Source organism: Fundulus heteroclitus, chromosome 15 (genome assembly GCF_011125445.2).
Source record: "Fundulus heteroclitus isolate FHET01 chromosome 15, MU-UCD_Fhet_4.1, whole genome shotgun sequence".
In the NCBI taxonomy this organism is placed as follows: Eukaryota; Metazoa; Chordata; class Actinopteri; order Cyprinodontiformes; family Fundulidae; genus Fundulus; species Fundulus heteroclitus.
The window spans coordinates 10,130,493-10,150,617 of record NC_046375.1 but is presented as its reverse complement, the minus strand read 5'-3'; the positions used below and the strand labels follow the sequence as shown (position 1 = coordinate 10,150,617).

At 38.6% G+C, this 20,125-nt stretch overlaps 1 protein-coding gene across 9 annotated transcripts in view; it reads right to left on the bottom strand.

Moving 5' to 3' along the window:
- The window catches only part of otofa (otoferlin a), a gene marked incomplete at its 5' end in the record, with an annotated part of 60,187 nt that overhangs the window by 18,539 nt on the left and 21,523 nt on the right, over window positions 1-20,125 (bottom strand). For 8 of the 9 annotated variants that reach the window (XM_036147342.1, XM_036147341.1, XM_036147340.1 and 5 more), the window contains 22 exon segments: window positions 41-203; window positions 517-678; window positions 763-882; window positions 1,947-2,018; window positions 2,232-2,393; window positions 2,961-3,095; window positions 3,189-3,313; window positions 3,501-3,693; window positions 5,086-5,238; window positions 5,349-5,465; window positions 5,769-5,859; window positions 6,581-6,681; window positions 7,854-7,974; window positions 8,079-8,265; window positions 8,368-8,476; window positions 8,630-8,853; window positions 10,403-10,589; window positions 11,183-11,369; window positions 12,032-12,191; window positions 12,362-12,446; window positions 13,288-13,350; window positions 15,237-15,368. In XM_036147342.1, coding sequence (XP_036003235.1) covers window positions 41-203; window positions 517-678; window positions 763-882; window positions 1,947-2,018; window positions 2,232-2,393; window positions 2,961-3,095; window positions 3,189-3,313; window positions 3,501-3,693; window positions 5,086-5,238; window positions 5,349-5,465; window positions 5,769-5,859; window positions 6,581-6,681; window positions 7,854-7,974; window positions 8,079-8,265; window positions 8,368-8,476; window positions 8,630-8,853; window positions 10,403-10,589; window positions 11,183-11,369; window positions 12,032-12,191; window positions 12,362-12,446; window positions 13,288-13,350; window positions 15,237-15,368 — 3,049 coding nt within the window. 9 annotated transcript variants of the gene reach the window in all.

Below are 20,125 nucleotides of genomic sequence, written 5' to 3'. Positions count from 1 at the left end.
ATGGAGGAACTGACGTAACCTCTTTATAACTGATGAGTACCTGCAGAGGCCCAGTTGGTGCAGCTTTTGTCCGGAGGACTGTAGATAAAACGCCTCAGGGTGGAAACAGCATGGGACCCCACCAGGATGTAGCGTCCGAACGCCCTGCAGTCCACCACCCGGATGTTGAGGGGAGGATGGAGAAGCTCGTTTTCTGGCAGGTCCTATGGCAACGAACGGCAGCATCAATGTCAGTCAATTAACATGATTAAACATAATTGAAAGCAAATGAACTGATGCTTTCAAAGGCAAAATAATACAACGTGAAATAGCAACAGCGATTAATCAACGAACAAAACTTAGTCAAAAGTAACAAAATAACCTTTTAAACAGGTATAAGAAAATATATTGTGATATAGGTCAGTAAAGAAAACCTAAAATGGAGCTCTGTGGAAAAAGGAAAAATTCCAGAAATTATTTTTTTTTTATGTAGGTAAGATCTTAAAGTCTATATCAGGCTAAACAGAATAAACTTACCACTTCAAACCATTTGACCAAGGTGCTAAAGTTAGGGTTCTTCTTGTAGTTCTGAATGAGGGCAGACTGAACCCCTCGCCCTGCACACTCGATGTCCACTCTCGGTCGATCAACCTGGGCCAAGTTTATCCTTTTCAGGTCCCTTAGTCCCCAGAATAACACCTGAAACAGGGGAAAAGAATGGAGTTAGATGAAGGTAATTTGTATAGCTCAAAACACAAAACCATACCAGCAGAAATAGTTCACCTCTATGCGGTAGCGACTCAGGACCGGACGTATGCCGAGTGGCACAGGAAGGATGGGTCCGCGCTCTGAGTCTGTCGGCCCTTCAAGGGGAGGAAGCTCATTCCTGCCTCCTTGACCAACCTAATGTGAGTTGAAGGGTCAGGCACACGACTGGGTTAAAACACATTATCATATATATTTCCAACGGTGCCAGAGGATGTCATGCAGTCATCATTGGAGCATTTAATTATGTATTTTACTTGTAATTCTTCCATATTTTAATAATTATACAACAAATAACTTCAGTGATTTTTAAAAACAAGCATTTGGATCACAAGTTTTAATCCTTTGGGGTTTTATACATAAAGTCTCAAAGTAAAGTATTCCCTCACTAACATTCGTCCGAATGTTCATCAGAAAGTTGATTTCTTTTTCAGACATCAACACGGTCCCTGTATAAATGTTTGACCACATCTCTTGGTGAAATCGGTAGATCTGATTAAATCAAGCTTAACAATGAGAGGGTTGCTGCTGAACAAGAAAAAAAAAGCTGCTCCATTAAGCTGGAGTGAAATGTGCAGTCATCGATACAGAATAGCCAAATCCCTTCTGCAGAAATGTTGCAGAGGTCTTCCATTTCACCTTAAGTCAACAGCTTGACATGTTGAAACGAGGACCAAACAGGAGAATGAACCCAAAAAACCCCACTGAAGCGGGATGATATTAAGAAATCAACCCTATTGGATTTCCATGGACTGTGCTTAGAAGCAAGGTCAATTCAAGAAAACCAACATATTGCGTTCGGATATTAAGTCAGAATTATGCCAGGATCTTCTCCCTACATGTCATTTGTCTGCAACATAGGAAATATTTTACCCAAATATTAACGGGGTGCATGTATGTGTTTGAGCCTGTATGTATAATTTAGACCCTGTGTGGATTAAAGAAAATCCCTAAGGAGTTCAAACTTGTGCACCCAACTATTGATTTTCTAAATTCATTGTATATACAGGTTTTATTACTAGTCTCTGATCCTTAAAAATAAATGCATAAATGCACAATTATAGACCCTACATTAACATGACAGTCATGAAAGGGAACTGTATTTTATCTTAAAAACAAAGGGGAAAAGGTGAAAGAGAAAGAACAAACAACACTAATGAACACAGAAAACAAATAAGACAAAGTGGAAAAGTAGAGAGGACCTTTATTTGAGGAACAGCAAAGTCATGGACAGCGATTAGAGCTCGCCTGATCTCCTCTGCATCAAAGGGTATCTGTAAAGAGCAGTTGTCAAAAGACAGGAAAAGATGTGGAAATGAAATACGCAATAGAGGCAGAATGACCACAGAGAAATGGATAGCAGGAAGGGGAAGGTGTAATCTTCTCAAGTAAAATAAAAAAAAGGTTTATTTTTTAAATTATAAACCTGTAATCACTAATACCATTTTTAAGCAGCATTGTTTAGCCAACGGTGTTCCCTCTGTTACCTGTAGTAGCTCAAAGGCAGCCAGCAGCTCGCCTGCAGTGCTGTTTCCTCTGTATATCTGGTAATACTCCAGCTGTGGGGGGAACCTCGGGGGCCCGTAAGGCTCGTCACACATCTTGATGGTGGGTTTCGCAAACGTCCGACCTATAAACTCTGCCTTACCCTGTGCACCACGTTGTGGGACATAACAGTGAAGCAAGAGAGTGAGGGGATAGGGGAAGGGGGTTAGACGCATGCCCGGGAGGTGCAGTTACCAATAACAGCCACTTGGTGTCACTATTAGCCAAAGTAGTGGACCGGTACAAAATTGTTTAACTAAAGATAGGACAGCCTGGAAAAGAGGACAGACTCGAATAATCATGAATAAATATATTTTATAGCATAAGTGTTCATTCAGGAAGTTGTAATGATTTTTTTTCAACCTTCACTGTTTTTATTAAAACTGGAAGAATGAGAAAATTATTGCTCGTACAGAGGTTAACGTTTCAGATGCAAGACTTTTAACTCTGCGGTGGTTCCATACTCTATTTACCAAAAATAAGTGAGAATATAAATGCAAAATGAGCAGGATGAAGGAAAAGAAGAGGGCACAGACAGAAGGAACACGAGGGATGGAAAAGCACAACGCTTTTAGTTTAAAGCATCCTCAATCCTCGGCAATTTTCATTGTTTCAGAGTTGTTGTTGTTGTTTTTTTTTTTACAGTTTAGCATCAAATCATAGGATCCTACCACAGTGTCTTGGTCATAAAATTCTACCACGATGATTGGAGGGTCGTCTCTCAGCTCTGTAGCCTCTCCGAACAGCTCCACATCGTCAAACACCAGCAGCTGGTCCCATGTGGGGCAGAGGGTCTCATTCAGAATCTGCGGCACACACACGCCAAAGCTGGGTTAGTGCGTGAATCAATATGAAAACTCGCACAGAAGGGGGACATGTACAGGAAGACTTGCTGTTACCTCAGTAACCTGGCTTTGTGCAGAAAAGAAGACCCGAGCGAAGGGGTCCGAAAGCCCACTGTTGTCGGCAGCAAACAGACTGCGGGCTTGGTACATGTGAGCTCTCAGCTGAAACACCTGCTTCACTGGTAAAAAACAAACACATACAGAGATTTGACTTTTTGTTCTGACACATTAGGCATCAGTAAATAAGCATCTCTTTGAGTGTTGGTGGCTAAACTTTTCAATGACAACAGATGAGGCTGAAAACAACCTAGCAGAGCTCATAATTTTTTTTATTTTATTTTTTTTTCCTAATTACACACTGCTTACTGTTGTAGATGAGGGTGACGGGAGGCACAGACTGGAGCCCAGGGCCCGTCTTGGTGGCTTTAATCTCTTCGAAACCATTCGGAAGACCGTTTAGGAAGTCCTTCCGGTTCTTGTTGAGGCCGAGCCACAGATATAACTCCAGCTTAGCCTGAACCGTCCAGCCAGCAGGGCCAAACCCCTTCTTACCAGGCAGCTGTGGACAGAGGTTACAGCAACAATGAAAAGCATTGATATAAAGTCACTGAAGCATAAATAATAGTCCCACTAGAAAACTACTGATGTCGGTAACCAAAGGGCATCTCAGTATTTAGGCTGCTTCCAAACTTACTAAATTTTCAAATAATTAATTTAGTATTTATAAAGTCATTTAAATGCCCCATTTTTATATCTTTACAAGCTGAAATAAATATTTTGCAATATATTCTGTCTCTCATTATTTAAGTGGTTTTCACCACTCTTCTTGAGAAAATTGGTGACGTTCATTTAGTTTATATTTTGGTTAAGTATAGCCCATCTATTTTTAGAAGGTATGAGGTCAGAGCCATTCTTTATGGTTAATGTTAGGATGCTTTGCTTAATTCAAAAACCTTCCGATGTCTGTTTGGGATTATTGTCTAAGTTTTAAAGGTGCACTTCTTTATTTGATGAGCGGTTGAAGAGTTTGGAGAGAGTCCTCCATTTTAATTTCTCCATCCACTTTTTGCAAAGCACTAAGAATGTAGTGGTGATTGATATTTGGCCACGGGCTTCTTTTTTTTTTAGAAGAGCCACCCTCTTTAAAAAAAGAAAAGTAAAGAAAAGATGAGCCACCCGCTAAGACTCTGTTGATGCAAAATTTCCTTTTCTGTTGACATTGACACTGGTTTTCCAGCAGTTTGCAGTTTATGTCAGGCTTGAGTCTTGGTCCTTGGGTGGTGGTTAAACTATTTAATGAATTTAGTTCTATCCAATGGGGAGAGTTTGGGTCAGACCTCTGATATTTGTACGCAGTTGTGTGTGCCAGCAGTGCAATAATCCCAAACACACATTAAAACTCGTTTTGCAATGGATAAAGCAGGCTTTAGCTTCTGGAGAGGCTTTCCAAAAGCCACTGTCCTTATTACGGCTAAAAAAAATTGTAAATTGCGTTGAAAACTATGCTGTGCCCCAGAAAGTCAAGCATTTTAAATAATGCGTGACTTTTCCAATTCTAGCAGGAAAAGTTGTTGAATATCCAGCCCCAGTTATGCCAGAATGCTTTAATTTATGGCTGGAAGTAGGTATTTGAGTTCCGGCTTGCTAAGAAACATTTAACTAAACATGGGTTGGAACGTGTTCACTTGAGCCTGTCTGTCTAATTTTATAAATCTAAAATAATACAGAGAAAATACTAACTTTTGCACTTTTTTTTGTCTTTAACAATCACCCAATCTATTTGTTGTATAATCATTGTGCTTTGGATAAAGAAGAGATAAAATGCGTCATTAAAGGTGCAAATAATAAGACACTCATTGCCATTATAATTTTATGTAAACCTCTGACCAGAACTTTAAAGAGTTAAGAAAGGAGGAGTAAGAGAGAAAGAGGTATGGATGGGTGGTAGTACCTTTAGGAAGACCGCTTTGACTTTCCCGCAGTCTTTGCCAGTTTCTTCATCCACCGTGGAGTACAGGATATCTTTGGAAGGAATCCGGGCATAAGCGATGCGCTTGTTGTTGCTCATCATCCAGACGAAAATATCCGGGATGCTGTGCTGAGGCTGGGAACGATTAAAACAAAGGAAGCTTTAAACTGTCTTGAGCTCTTTTTTTTTTTTTTTTTTACTCGTGAGCTATTCCATATTAGCGTTACACAGAACTGAATCTCTACCTCATCAGCAAGGAACCGGAGCCGCTGCAGGAAGTTCTGCGCCAGCTTGAGTTTGTCTTTGACCGTGTTTTTCTTCACCTGCGTGCGAATCTGCCTGGCCTGCTGTCCCATGCTGTCCTGCAGGTGTGAAGCATGATAGTAATGCTTAAAATTATAAAGAAAGAGCTATTTGACAAAAAAAAGCTATATTGTTGTCCCTACCTTTTGACTCATGCAACTCAAAATGTAGGTGAATACACATTGAGTTGTCAATGTGATTCCGCAAATGCATGCAAATGGCCTACAAGTAGTAATAAATATGGTAATAAGGTTCTACTCTATAGCTCTATTCTATTTACTCACCACAACAGTGAGATTAGAAGCTAGGAATATATTAATTAACTCAAGCTTCCTTCTGTGCTTGAGAGGAATAAATCATACCATCTCTCTCATGCAAGACTTGAGGCGTTCTCGATCAAGCTTGGTTCTGCCTGCCAGGTTCACGTCTTTGTTAGCAAGTGTCACATACCGACTGCGAAGAAGAAGAGAAAAACACAGATAAATATATTACTTAGATCAGGGGTCAACAACATGGTGCTCATACGTGGGTCCATCAAGCCCGTTCGAAAACTAGCGCAACCAGTGAGCTGCATCTAAAATGTGGTTTTAGTCTGTTGCTCTACTTTTGTAATCACACTTACATTTATATAGGATTTAAAAATGAGAATATCTACAAAAAAACATTGCAACTAAGTTTACTGGTGAACACTGACTCTTCTACTTCAAAGGTTAGTACTGGTAGCCCTTCGTGTGACACGGTACTGATGAAGTAGCTCTCAGTTTCAAAAAGGTTGGGGATCCCTGATTTAGATACTGGTGTCAGTGATGTGCTGATTCTCAATTAGAGCATTATATCACTTGAACTGAATTACAAAAACACAATAAGATCTTTAAGGGCTAGAAAAAAAAAAAACGTTGATAAAATCTGCTGCGTACTTTCAGCATAAAACCCTTAATAAATGTATTTGTCTGCTACAGGAAGATGCTCCAGAGGCAGCTAACTGGAAAAAGGCTATTAGCTGCCCCTTGAGCATGGAAACATATTTTTTTAAGACAGCAACCAAACCAAACTAGACCTTTTGCTGCAGCCTAAACAATTAATAGCTGCCAGCTGAAACTTTCTATAGGGACTAGCTACCATTGACAATTCTAATTATGATTCAAGACGATGATACATTTTCGTTACTGATTACCTGCAGCCAATACTGAGCTCCTCCAGAACTCCCCTGAGTCTGCGCTCCGGAAAGGCTTTCTCTGTCTTAATAATTTCTTGAACATCATTTAAGCCCTCTTCCTGGTGGAGGCACACAAGGAAATGGAGTCAAACAAATACAACTGCTACTTGACCTCACGTCTACTCCAGTCCCTATGTATATCACATGTAATTATCTTGCAGTGTTACAGACATGTATGAACAGTAATGCAATCAGATTTCTATACATAGGCTCAAACATATGAATACGGCCTCACTAATATGAAGTGAAATGTTCTTTAGGATTTTGCACCTTAACCACCAGCTTTTTTGCTTTTTGTCATCATCAGCAAGTTCCTGGCATAATTCTGGTTGCATATTTGACCGCTCTTCTTGATAAAAAAGGACAGAGTACATTTAGATTTTCTATAGATTTGTTGTGAAGGCAGTTTTGGTAGCTAAATGTCAGTCTGCTTTATCCCTTTTAAAAGTTTCAACCGTCTAGCTGCTGATTTCGAGCTTAAACAATTAGGAATTAGCATTAATTCATCTAATCTCCATTATACCACTGACTTTGTGCAATACACCAGTACCTACGGCTGTGAAACAGGCCCTCAGCATGACGCTACCACCACTATGCATGATGTGTTGTATAGTGTTCTTAGTTTCAAAAGCTCAAATTAATCGTCTGACTCTTGCTCTTTGCAAAATGACCATAAAACCTTTCTCCAAAAGGCGTTTAGCTTGTCTTTTTTGGTAGCTGCAAAATCAAGGTGTTGGTTTTGGATCAGGGGACTTTTTTTTTCTGGATGTGAATCCCTCACTCCACATTGATGTCAACTTGTGTCATGACAGACTTGACCGTTGTTGGTTATTGGGTTGTGTATGGACACCCTAACCAATTGCACTTTCATCTTACAACTGGGTTTTCAACAGAACAACAATCCCAAACAGATACAAATAACAACTTTGGAAGGCTTACATCAGGTTTCTGTAAGGGGCTTCCCAAAACCCCAACCTCAACCTGATAGGTCGTGTCCTTGCATGGAAACCGAACATTTTGAATAGATTTCACCAAGTCTGTCGAGAAGAGTGGTCAGCCAGCCAGCCAGGATTGTGTTGGCAATTGGCATGTGTGATATGAAATTGAGTTTTTAGAAATAGGTGAGGCTGTATGGCATATGAAGAGCCTTTTTCAAAAGTATTCTTAAAGGCCAAAATTATTATGAAATTTTTGGCCATGAGGACTATAAATGCCACATAGTCTCACTCACCAGCTTATCTGCAATCTTATCCATCATGTTCGAATTATAAAGCCGTCTCCTTTGATCCTGCCACCAGCTCTTGATGTAGACACATGGCTTTTTTTCAAAGTAGGGTAGATGGAAGTAGTTTCTGTAAATATATAAAAAAAAAAAAAACATTTTTTTCCTGTTTATCATATAACTTAGGTTTTTATTATTTTCTTCAAGTTCCTTCCTGTCGTAGTGAACACAGACCTGTCTGTGATGAAAGGTTTCATGGGAGGAGTCGAGGAGACTGAGGTGAGGTCCGCTTCCTCGTCAGCCTCGTCCTCACTGGAGTTCTGGATCAGCTCATTTTCCTCCTCCTCATTCTCACCTTCTTTCTTTTTCTTCTTCACAGAGGAAGATTTGCTCACACCGTCTATCTGGTTGCCATAATTTCCTGTTGGCCGAGCATTTCAAAAGATTGCACACGGTGACATGAGCTATTGATTTTTGTGTTTGTTTTTTTTCTTCCAACAATATCAAGAAAAGGGCTAAGTACCTATTGTGATCTCAAAGCTTATTGGTTTGTCACCAATCTTCCTGTCGATCATAGTAGCCTCCAGAAACGAACCAAACAGGAAGAACTCTTCAATTTTCCCCGTGGCACTCTTACAGAAAATAAGGCAAGTCAGAGTTTCCATTTCAGAGTATGGTGAATAAAACGATGATGCTGATTGCCTTACACCTTATAAGTATATCCACTTAAAATCAATTCTCAAAGGGAGTCTTTTTTTTTTTTTCTTCAAAGGGAGTCTTTTCACCTCTGAGATGTTTGAGACAGGCTCCACTTGAACCTCGGTGGAGCTGATGACTTCAGGCGACGTGGTGTCCAGGATCTCCACAGCTACAGAGATAAGGAGGCGTGCTCTGAAGGACACGCCTTCGCCGAGCCCGTCGTTGAGGTCCTGGTGCTCGTCCATTAGTGTGTACTGACGAGTGGAGCCGTACATGTTGACCCAGGCAGGACCCAGGGTGGGCAAAAAGCCTGAAGGAGTTTACATTGAGAAAAAAAAAAGGAATCAGGATGGTTTGAGTTGACATCGGTGCTGTAACTAATTTCAATGGTCGACATTCAGTGCATTAAATTAAAAATCCTTTACATTAAATTAGTTATTTAAAAAAATGCATTGCCTAGATAAGTGTTTGGAGGAAAATTAGCTCTTTTGGCATTTTTCTGGCAGTCCGTGTGAAAAGTTCCACTTCAGTCTGTTGAATTACTGCAGTTTTGAATTGTATATAGCAGGAGTTCTCAAACTCCTGCTTAGATCCTCATTCTCAATAAAGCCAAACTCGATGTAACTGTTGTCATAATTCCTAATTTTTGCTGATTTGGCTTTCACCTTACTTTATGAAGTGGACAGAGTTAAATATTAGTCCATTGTGTTAATTAGCTCATCCCCGACGCATCCTCAGCAGTGCCTCCTCAGACCTGGCAGCATACGTTTCACGGACCCCCAATCCGTGGTTCCCGGACCCCCGGAGGTCCAGGGACTCCAGTTTGAGGTCCGCTGGGAATACAGTAATTAATTATTGTTTTGAAATGATTTAGTCAATTCATTTTAACTTAGTGGACGAACACAGGCAGAGAGAGCGTGGGATAGTTTGGCATTTGTGGCCACTATTTGGAGCTCAGACACCGGGGAAGCCCTGGAAGCTCCATTGGCTGAAAGGTGCAATGTTTGCAAGCTAAACGGACCGGGGCTAAAGCAACGCACAGGAGGGGTTTCCCTTCCAGACAGGATAGTTTTCTCAGGGGAATTACTAAATTAAAGATAAGTTACAAGGACGTTGTTTTTCCCACTTAAATGACCATGGACGGGTGGTAGCACTTTTTCTTTTACCAGGACCGTCTGAATAGAGGTCTTGGAGGTAGAATTCTAGCACTTAATTTTTTTTCTTCAAATTGTGATTCTGTTATGAGTTTAAACTAATCTACAGCTCATTTATTATTATGTAACATGATTTAAATCAATGTCTGTTTGCAGGCATCTGTGTAGAAGGAGTAATATTTTAGGGTTTGAAATGGTTTGTGATTTGAGCCATAAATAAAAATGGGTAAACCGACACTACTACAGTGTGAGGATTCAGCAGCCAGTTGAGCATGTTAGAAACTTCAAGGAAAATAATTTCAAGGAACAATTTTTCCAACTCTAATATCAAATCATAGGTACTACTAAAGATCATTTGGTCGCTCTGGATTTTATTTAAGGGTATCATGGTAAAGGGGGCTGAGAAAAAATGCATTCAACACTTTTGTTAGGATTTTACAGGTAAAATCATTTCAGAATCATGCATCCTTTTCCTTCCATGTTCACTTTTGGAAAGCAGAGCATGTACACATGCATTTAAGTTTGGAAGCCTGTAAAATCCCTTGGCTATTGGAAAACAGTCTGGCAAACCAGAGTTTGACTTACAAGCTGCCATTCGCTGCAAAGAAATTACTCAGGGAAAAAGAATAATGGACATGCTTGATAACTAATCGTTTCTAATAAGTCAATCGACTTCTATACTGCCCATTGTGTCTTGACCGATACCTTTGTCGCCATCATTTGAAATCTTCCGTAGATCGATGAAGTGGGTTCCTATGGCAACGTCATTGACCTTATCCGAGTCTCTGATCTGCACCTTGATCCTTTTGCAGAGAGGAGGGAACAGCTCTGTGAAGATGACCTGCTCATTCCAGATTGGTTCGTAGCTGCTCTTCTGGACAGAAGTCTTTCCCTGGAGACGTACACAAGCAGATTGATGCTTAACTCACAGACTGGGAAAATACACACACAGCTGGATTGATCACGTACATAGGAACAGCCACTGTTCACTAAATCTGAGCATAGTTTATATATTATATGAATATTATTTATAGTTATATCCCTGTTCCATTATATATCACAATACATTACTCTATTTTATCTTTTTGGAACAAAGCTAGAAAGACAACAATTGGTATTAAGAAATAAAACTTAGCTGAGCTTTCCACAAAGTAAAACTGTTACTGTTTGGTACTGTGAAAACACCGCAGCCTGGTTTGCTGAGACTCAGAAATATAGAGGGATGGATGAAATAAGATTAAAATTATTTATTGTTCCGCAATAGGGCGAGAGCAATATAATCTAATCCTAAAACATGATTAACTTCTTTTGTGATGAGCCGCACCGTGCAAATTGCTTTATTTTTTGGGAGCCAGTAAATCTAAAACAAATCCACATCTGTACCCTTTGTCAAGCCTAAAGTGTTTTCCACAGCAAATATTCCCAGTGGAGTCATAACAGGCATAGAAAGAAACAAAGCACTTGAAAGCGAGAGAAAGGGGAAACCTTTTGCCCAGAAAACTGCACTTGAACGTAGGGGTCAACGAGGTCTCTGTTTTCTCCAATGAAGGCTTTTTTCACATTCGCCATGATGCTGGTGTTCATTTTAGGAAGCCCCTCAGCACGGTGGATCTTGACATAAAATCTCGCCCATTGTCTCTCTGCTGGGATGCCTTCTGGGAGGAGCAGATTTCTAAGGTACAAGGAGCAGCAGAAAAACAAATTCAGAGACCAGACCATGGAGAGTGAACGCATCTCTTTGTTAATAAGTTTTTATGCAGAAATTAGAATCTTATAAACTCGAGGCACTCGAAGATATGCTGAGATACTTTGTGATTATTACGACAGAGAGTTTGATAGTGCTAGGAGGGTAACCATATATATATATATATATATATATATATATATATATATATATATATATATATATATATATATATATATATATGACAACAACCTTATAGTATCATGTTTAAATCATTCAGTGGCCATCCAGAAAACATCACTTGTCTTTGGCTGTCGACATTAGCAAGACTTTGACTTTGTTTGTTTTCATTGTGCTCAATCTATTATAGTTTCTATGTCATATTTATAGATTTGTTCTTCTCTTAATGTATAATAATATAATATGTTCACAGTTTGTAGTTATGTGCAGCACTCGGTGGTGTTTTAAGGCACTTTATGGGTAAAAAAAAAAGATCCTAGGTCAATGGTTGCTTTTGAGGGGAAATGATACACAGATATAAAGACAGACCTATAACTTAAAACATTTTGCACATACAGCTGAGTGCAACACGCTGACATTTTAATATTATGATTAAATCTAGTTTTATAAGAAAAAAAACAACACATCACCCCTCTATGTCGTCCTCATCCGTCTCATTGGCTTTATGTGGGGTCTTGATGTTATCGCCTTTCCCAACAACGGCGATGTCGCACTTCACATAACCTTTGCACCCTGCTGTGATGTCATCAGGATCAGACAGGATGGCCCATTTGTGATGGAACTGGTGTTCTGTGACAGATGCCAACAGATTTGTTTTTAAATCAGCAAATCAGCAAAATATTTATTTCAAAGCAATGGGCTATTCTTTCCAAACAAATCTTTAGTAGATTCTTTTTAGACTGACAGCGAGGGACATCAGCTATTTGTTATTGCTGGTGACCCTATAAAAGGTAGCTTACCAGGCTGAGAGTAAACAGTCCCAACATCCATCTTAAATGTTCCCACCAACGTTCCACTTCTTAAAAGGTTTTTAGAATGGATAACCTAAGTAGACACAGAAAACAAACCATAAACACAATTATAGACTCATGGATTTCTGCAAATGCATTGACATTTTTGTACAAGGAGGGCAACTATATTTTATTTTAATATTTAGTCCGTGGCTACATAATGTATTTTAATATTTCACATTCTGCACAATATTTATTTTAATCAGTGCTGTTTTCTTTGACAAAAAAAAGTAATATATAATATAACAAACTGTCATGCCCCATTCACACCAACTTAAGATAACATCATGTAAATCGGTAGCAAGAGTGGCAGATCATCTGTGAGGCAGAAGGTCTAAAAAAACAACTTAAGGCTCCAGAGCAGCGATGTTCAAACTTTTTGTCGTGTCGGCTAACATCAGGAAGTCAAACGTTGGAGTGAACCAAAAAATAATAAAATAAACTAAATAAATCAACAGATTATTCCATGATTTTTTGAACACCTCAACAATAAATAAGCTTGCAGTATTTTAATTAAACAAAAAAGTGGTCAGGGTTTTGTAGGAAAGGAATGTTTAAATCCTTGTACATCCAACCTTTAAAAGTTTTTTATTCATGTTTGCCCTATTAAAAGAAATTCCACATTATTTTGGGCTTGATTGAAAAAAATAGAAGGAAGATTGTCGGATCGCCAAGCAGGAAGCAATGACTTACCTACGTACCAAGAGTTAATAGTGCAGTAGGACCTTTGTTGTCTCACACAGAAGTGAGGTTTTCCAGATTTACCACAAACCAGCCACATTTGAATAGCCTTTCAAACCCTGTGAACCTCAGGGTGGTCCCAGTTTGGTGTGAGGGGGGAAAAGGTGTGTGTTTAAATGGTGTAGTTTACTAACCGACAGCTTGATGATCTTGTCAAACATGACATCAGGGGGGACGTGGAAATCGAAGACAAAATACTGCAGGGAGAAGAGACACATGGATATCCATAAAACTGCAAAGTACTTACTCCTGCCATTTTACAAGTCAGGCAATTGTAAGGACAAAATCAAGAGTGCAATAAAACACTTTTATCAACTCGTCTCAGAATGGGATAGCCCCAGTAGATGCAGGAACGAATACAGAAAACAGATGATTGATGGTTCTGAGAGCAGACTGTGATTGTTCACAAGATACAGTAGCTGTAAAATTCAAAACAACTCCCAAACCAGAATGAATGTCACGTTCACAGGAGACGAGTTTGTTTGAAGTACAGGAGTCAGAGTACGTACCACAGTAGGTTTTGATCTTTCCCAGAGCTCAAGCTTGATTATGGTTTTAATGTTTGATATACCTCAAAGTTTTAGAGAAAGTGACTCACTCTTTTCATTAATGTTATGGCTCAAAGACTGATTCACACCAACCAGTTTTCCCAAAACAAATTAACAATTTACAGCAAAAGTATTGCAGACATGCATCAAAGAATGCTTTGTGCGTTGCTGTTGCGCAAGGTAATATTGAGGTAAGATTTCTATATAGTTTAAAGAAAGAGTGGCAGTATAAAAATCTTATTTCATGGTATTGCAAGCAAATCCAGAATGATTTAAATTCCCTCTTTAACAGAGTCCTTTAGCTGTATCTTAAAGGAGCGTAGCACACGTTCAGTGTTCAGTGTTGTCGTCTGCCCCCTCTGGCGACAAGTTGAAATGACACCAGTGTTGTGCTTGTGCATGGGAGAAGAGGAAAAGTATCTGCCACTGCAACTGCACAGGTCTTTTGTTTAGAGACATAATGTCTTCTGAGGCAAGAAGGTTATAAATATTGAAGTTAGCCTGTGTTCTCTCGCTAATGTGTCAATGGCAGCGGAGACTCAACAAAGTAGCGAGGTGAAAGAGCGCATGTCCACAGAATACAACCCTAATCACTCTTTAATGATCTGATTATTAGAGCCTGTAGAGGCATCTTCGGTAAATAGAGCAAAACTTATTTTACACGTTGGGCATGTATGGGAGAGAAAAATAAATAATATTTACCCTTTAAACTTGTGCAATGCTCCTTTAAAAAGATATCTAAAACTTACACCAGGTATTTCTAAATGCAATTGAAGAGAAAGTATTTCTACCCACGAACAACCAATCAGGTATCTAAAAAAGACTGTGGTTAAAATCATAATAAAAAAAGCTAATTAATTCCCTGGAAGCATTATAAACTGGGATAACATAAGTCAACCTACCAGATGGCAACGCCAAATTAGCTCTTTATATTTTTAATGACTTTTTTTAAACCAACAGGAAGCAATCCTTTGGCAACATTACTTTTCCAAAACATGTAGTTTTCGATGTAATCATTGACAGCAGCAGATCAGAGGGCAATGCCGACCAATTTCAGATACTACTTGCAGAGAAAGATAAGAAAAAAGTAACAGATAAAAGCAGGCGTCAAAGCAATCTGATAGTGAGCACAGAAAGCACGAGATGCTGTCATCTCAACTTCTGTGGCTGCAAGTTTTTTCTCTCAGCGGGGGATTTTCAGTCAGACTCGAGGAATCGATAACGGACAAACTGTCACATTCACTCCCTGCAGGGCACAACAAAGAGTCTGAGCTCTGGAACATCCTCATCTACCCTGACTAATTCCTCCCAGATCCAGCAGAGAATCTCCTGCATCACAGGGATTTCACCCCTCTACACTTCAGCCTAATCAATAATGGTGTCTTCATTTTGTGTTCAATTTTAACACGAAACTTAAACTAATGCACCTTAGATTTACTACAATATAAAATCCGAAGATTTATATGGACATGAGGGACCTAATAAAAACATTTTTCATGAAGAATGTTAATTAGAACAATAAAACAAGTGCTCACCTCATTATAGTATGGGCAGTTGGTGGACTCCTTCATGGATGTATATTTCTTGTCATCGCCGACTTCCACGCACACCACAGGGTCCATGTTTAAGCCTATCAGCTGTCGAGCCTCAATCACTGTGATGCTGATCTGATGAGAGAGATTCATTTATCAGATCTGAACACCTGGACAACATTGTTCTCCTCAACAATTCAGCCAACCTCATGCACTTGCTCTTTCAAGTGAGTTGGATCATTTGGCCCAATTCAGTGATCTGATCAAGGTTAACTGGGTGCTAAATACGTCTTCGATTTGCCCCACTGAAGCTGTGTCCAATTCAGTCAAGTGTTTGATGCAATTATAGATCAAGAACTTCTGGAGGTATGCAAATATCAGAGGTGCTTTGTGTGGACAAATTTAATGGAAACAGCTCACTCCTTTTTCAGTAAATAAGTTTGCACTTGAACCTGACCTGACTCATTTGTCTATTGTTTCTGTTTGCACTGCGGATAAGAAGAACATGCACAGAATCAAATTAAATCAAACTAGAAAAAGCTGTTCCTGCGTAACAGCGAGTGAGAATGCTAATCTGCAGAATGATTGAGCAGAAGATGCAGAAAACATTGAAATCAGATTTGAAGAATTTGAAAAAATTTGAAAAATGTGAAGAATTTGAAGAATTTGAAAAATTTTAAGAAATTTTAAGAATTTTAAGATTAAGAACAATTAGAAGAATTGGAAGAATTTGAAGAATGTGAAGCATTTGAAGGAATTTGAAGCAATTTGCATTGATTTACAATTGGAGCAACCAAAAACGCACAAAAAGTGAAATATTTTTAAAAGTGTAAAAGTTAGCATAACCATGAGATATAGCAGTCATGCCAGAAACGAGCCGGACATTTTGATACCACAATTGTTGAAATTGGTTGGGAAAAAAAATCATTGTCTTAACAGGGATTCGAACCTGGCCCCTCAGAGTGAAAGGCAAATGTCTTAACCATTGTACTAAACAGTACACATACAAATATAGCCAACATCTGAAGCCTTCAAACAGTTTGGACTACCTGAACAGTCTGAACAACAAGGAAAAAGGGGAAATATTTGAAGAATTTGAAGTATTTGAAGAATATGAAGAATGTGAAGAATTTGAAGGAATTTGAAGGATTTGAAGGATTTAAAGGACTTAGAAGAAGTTGAAGGAATTTGCATTGATTTCAATGGGAGCAACCAAAAACGCACAAAAAAGTGAAATATTTTAAAAAGTATAAAAGTTAGCATAACCATGAGTCATAGCAGGCATGCCAGGAACGAGCTGAACGTTTTGACACCAAAATTGTTGAAATTGGTTAAAAAAATGTTTTTTTGTTCTAGTGGGGATTCGAACCTGGCCCCTCAGAGTGAAAGGCAAGCATCTTAACCATTGTACTAAACAGTACACATACTAATATAGCCAACATCTGAAGCCTTCAAACAGTTTGGACTACCTGAACAGTTTGAACAACGAGAAATATTTGAAAAATTTGAAGAATTTGAAGTATTTGAAGAATTTGAAGTATTTGAAGAATTTGAAGAATTTGAAGAATGTGAAGAATTTGAAGGAATTTGAAGGATTTAAAGGAATTTGAAGAAGTTGAAGGAATTTGCATTGATTTCAATGGGAACAGCCAAAAAAACGCACAAAAAGTGAAATATTTTAAAAAGTGTAAAGGTTAGCATAACCATGAGTCATAGCAGGCATGCCAGGAACGAGCCGAACGTTTTGACACCAAAATTGTTGAAATTGGTTGAAGTATGTGGGAGTAGTTACACGCCGACGGAATAATAATAATAATAATAATAAAGAAAAACAGGAAAACAATAAGTGAGAATGCTGTATAGCATTCTCACTGAAAAGCTGTTCCTGCGTAACAGCGAGTGAGAATGCTAATCTGCAGAATGATTGAGCAGAAGATGCAGAAAACATTGAAATCAGATTTGAAGAATTTGAAAAAATTTGAAGGAATTTGAAAAATTTGAAGAATTAGAAAAATTTGAAGAAATTTTAAGAATTTTAAGATTAAGAACAATTAGAAGAATTGGAAGAATTTGAAGAATGTGAAGCATTTGAAGGAATTTGAAGCAATTTGCATTGATTTACAATTGGAGCAACCAAAAACGCACAAAAAGTGAAATATTTTTAAAAGTGTAAAAGTTAGCATAACCATGAGATATAGCAGTCATGCCAGAAACGAGCCGAACATTTTGATACCAAAATTGTTGAAATTGGTTGGAAAAAAAATCAATGTCTTAACTGGGATTTGAACCTGGCCCCTCAGAGTGAAAGGCAAACATCTTAATCATTGTACTAAACAGTACACATAGAAATATAGCCAACATCTGAAGCCTTCAAACAGTTTGGACTACCTGAACAGTTTGAACAACGTGATAAATGTGAAATATTTGAAGAATTTGAAGTATTTGAAGAATTTGAAGTATTTGAAGTATTTGAAGAATTTGAAGAATTTGAAGAATATGAAGAATTTGAAGGAATTTGAAGGATTTGAAGGACTTAGAAGAAGTTGAAGGAATTTGCATTGATTTCAATGGGAGCAACCAAAAATGCACAAAAAAGTGAAATATTTTAAAAAGTATAAAAGTTAGCATAACCATGAGTCATAGCAGGCATGCCAGGAACGAGCCGAACGTTTTGACACCAAAATTGTTGAAATTGGTTGAAAAATGTGGGAGTAGTTACACGCCGACGGAATAATAATAATAATAACTAGAAAAGGCTGTTCCTGCGAAACAGCAGTGAGAATGCTAATCTGCAGAATGATTGAGCAGAAGACGCAGAAAACGCTGAAATCAGATTTGAAGAATTTGAAAAAAAAAGTAAAAATTTCAAGGGATTTGAAGAATTTGAAAAAGTTTGAAGAATTGAAAGAAATAGAAGAATTTGAAGAGTTTGAAAAATTTGAAGAAATTTGAAGAATTTGAAACAATTGAAGAAATTTGGAGAATTTGAAAAAGTTTGAAGGAATTTGAAAAATTTGAAGAATTTGAAGAAATTTGAAATATTTGAAAATTTTCAAAAAATTTGAAGGAATTTGAAAAATTTGAAGAATTTGACAAATTTGAAGAATTTAAAAATTTTGAAGAAATTTGGAGAATTTTAACAAATTTGAAGGAATTTGAAAAATTTGAAAAATTTAAAAAAAATTGAAGAATTTCAAGATTAAGAACTAAAAAAATTCTGAAGAAATTTAGCAAGGCGTTTGCCTTGTGGTACCGTCAAAAATACTAACGGGGAGTAACACTGCGAATTTCAGCTTCCTACGGTCTTCACAGCACCCACAGTGCCCTTCGAAAGGTGCCATGTTAAGTCAATGGACCTCCTAGAAGCCTCTGGCTAAAAGGGTTGTCATGGAGACTCCCTCACAGCTGTAGCCCTCTATTTGTCTGTAAAGGCAGAACAACCCCGGCTAAGCAGAAGTTGGTAGGACCTTTCTAAAGCTACTTCTGGTTAGCAACATGCTAACCATTAGCCGCTAGCAAGGTTGTGTCCAGTATCACCGGGTGAGTGTACTCTGTCAGTTTGGTCCAAATCCTGTACTGGGAAGTGCCTCAAAAAGGGGTGCCAATACTTAATGTCACCAAACGTGACCAAAGTTCATGGGTCCGATTGGCCTCCTTTAGCAACTCAGCCTCACCACATCTGGGCCAAGAACTCAACATTTGACCAAAATGGTCAGTAGCGCCATTTCCCACATGTGGGGGGTGCTGTATTGGCCAATTGGGTCGTGTCTGGGCATCATGCCAGGTCCTGTTGGAAGCAAAGGCCCAATAGGAAAGCATGTGACATCCAAAATGGGACAGAAAACTGACACATGGCTGAAAGTCACTTGAAAATTTTAAAATGTTAAGAGGAAGTGACTGTGCGAATTTCAGATTGCTACATTAATCATAGCCGCTGCAGCGGGCGTCGAAAGTTGCCATTGTATCTCAATGGAGATTCTCCCTCTGGCCCTCAGAGTTCCGTCGTCATGGAAACTCACTGACACAGCTGCAGCGGGCCAGTCTCCCGAAGTGCAGAGACTTTGTCAGACTCTGCCTCATTGAAATAGAATGGAGAACTTTGCCTCAAACAACGCTCCATATCTCCTGTTCTGTAAATGGTAGAGACATAATTTTTTCAGCGTTTAGTTCGTAACGGATAAGAGAACAAGAAAAACTATCGGTTTTTGCTAGAAATATTTTAATTTAGGCGTAAAAAATTATGATATAAAGAGGATTTTTATGAAATTTGAGAAATCCTCTACAAACGGTCCCGAACAAATCGCTGTAGCTGAAAAAGTATAAGAGATATCAAAATAATTCTTTCACTCTGAGTATCAGCAGCCTTTTGAGGACTATGGAGTTCATTTTTAGGTTTGTACAAAAATCGGTGTAGGCACAGCGACGATGTAAAAAGTGGATGATGTGTAAGAATGAAGCTCCAAAGCGTTTTATGGATTTTGCACATTCGCTACTCCCGAACAAATTGTTCCTGCGGAAAAACCGTAACAGTTATCCACAAAATTCCTTTTTTATGAGTGCCAGAAGGGTCGGGACATTCATGTGTGAAAGTCTCATGCCTGTACATAAAACGGTTTAGGAGTAGCGACGATGTAGAAAAGTGCCTCATTTGGGGAGATTGAAGTCTGATCCTGTTTTAGCATTTTCCCAAAACGCTACTCCCGAACAAATTGTTCCTGCGGCAAAACCGTAACATTTATCGACAAAATTTCTCTTTTGTGAGCGCCAGAAGGGTCTGGACATGAATGTGTGAAAGTCTCGTGCCTGTACATGAAACGGTTTAGGAGTAGTGACGATGTAAATACATGTGATGTTTTGGATTTCCAGGTGTCATTTTTGAAAACCGCTCCATA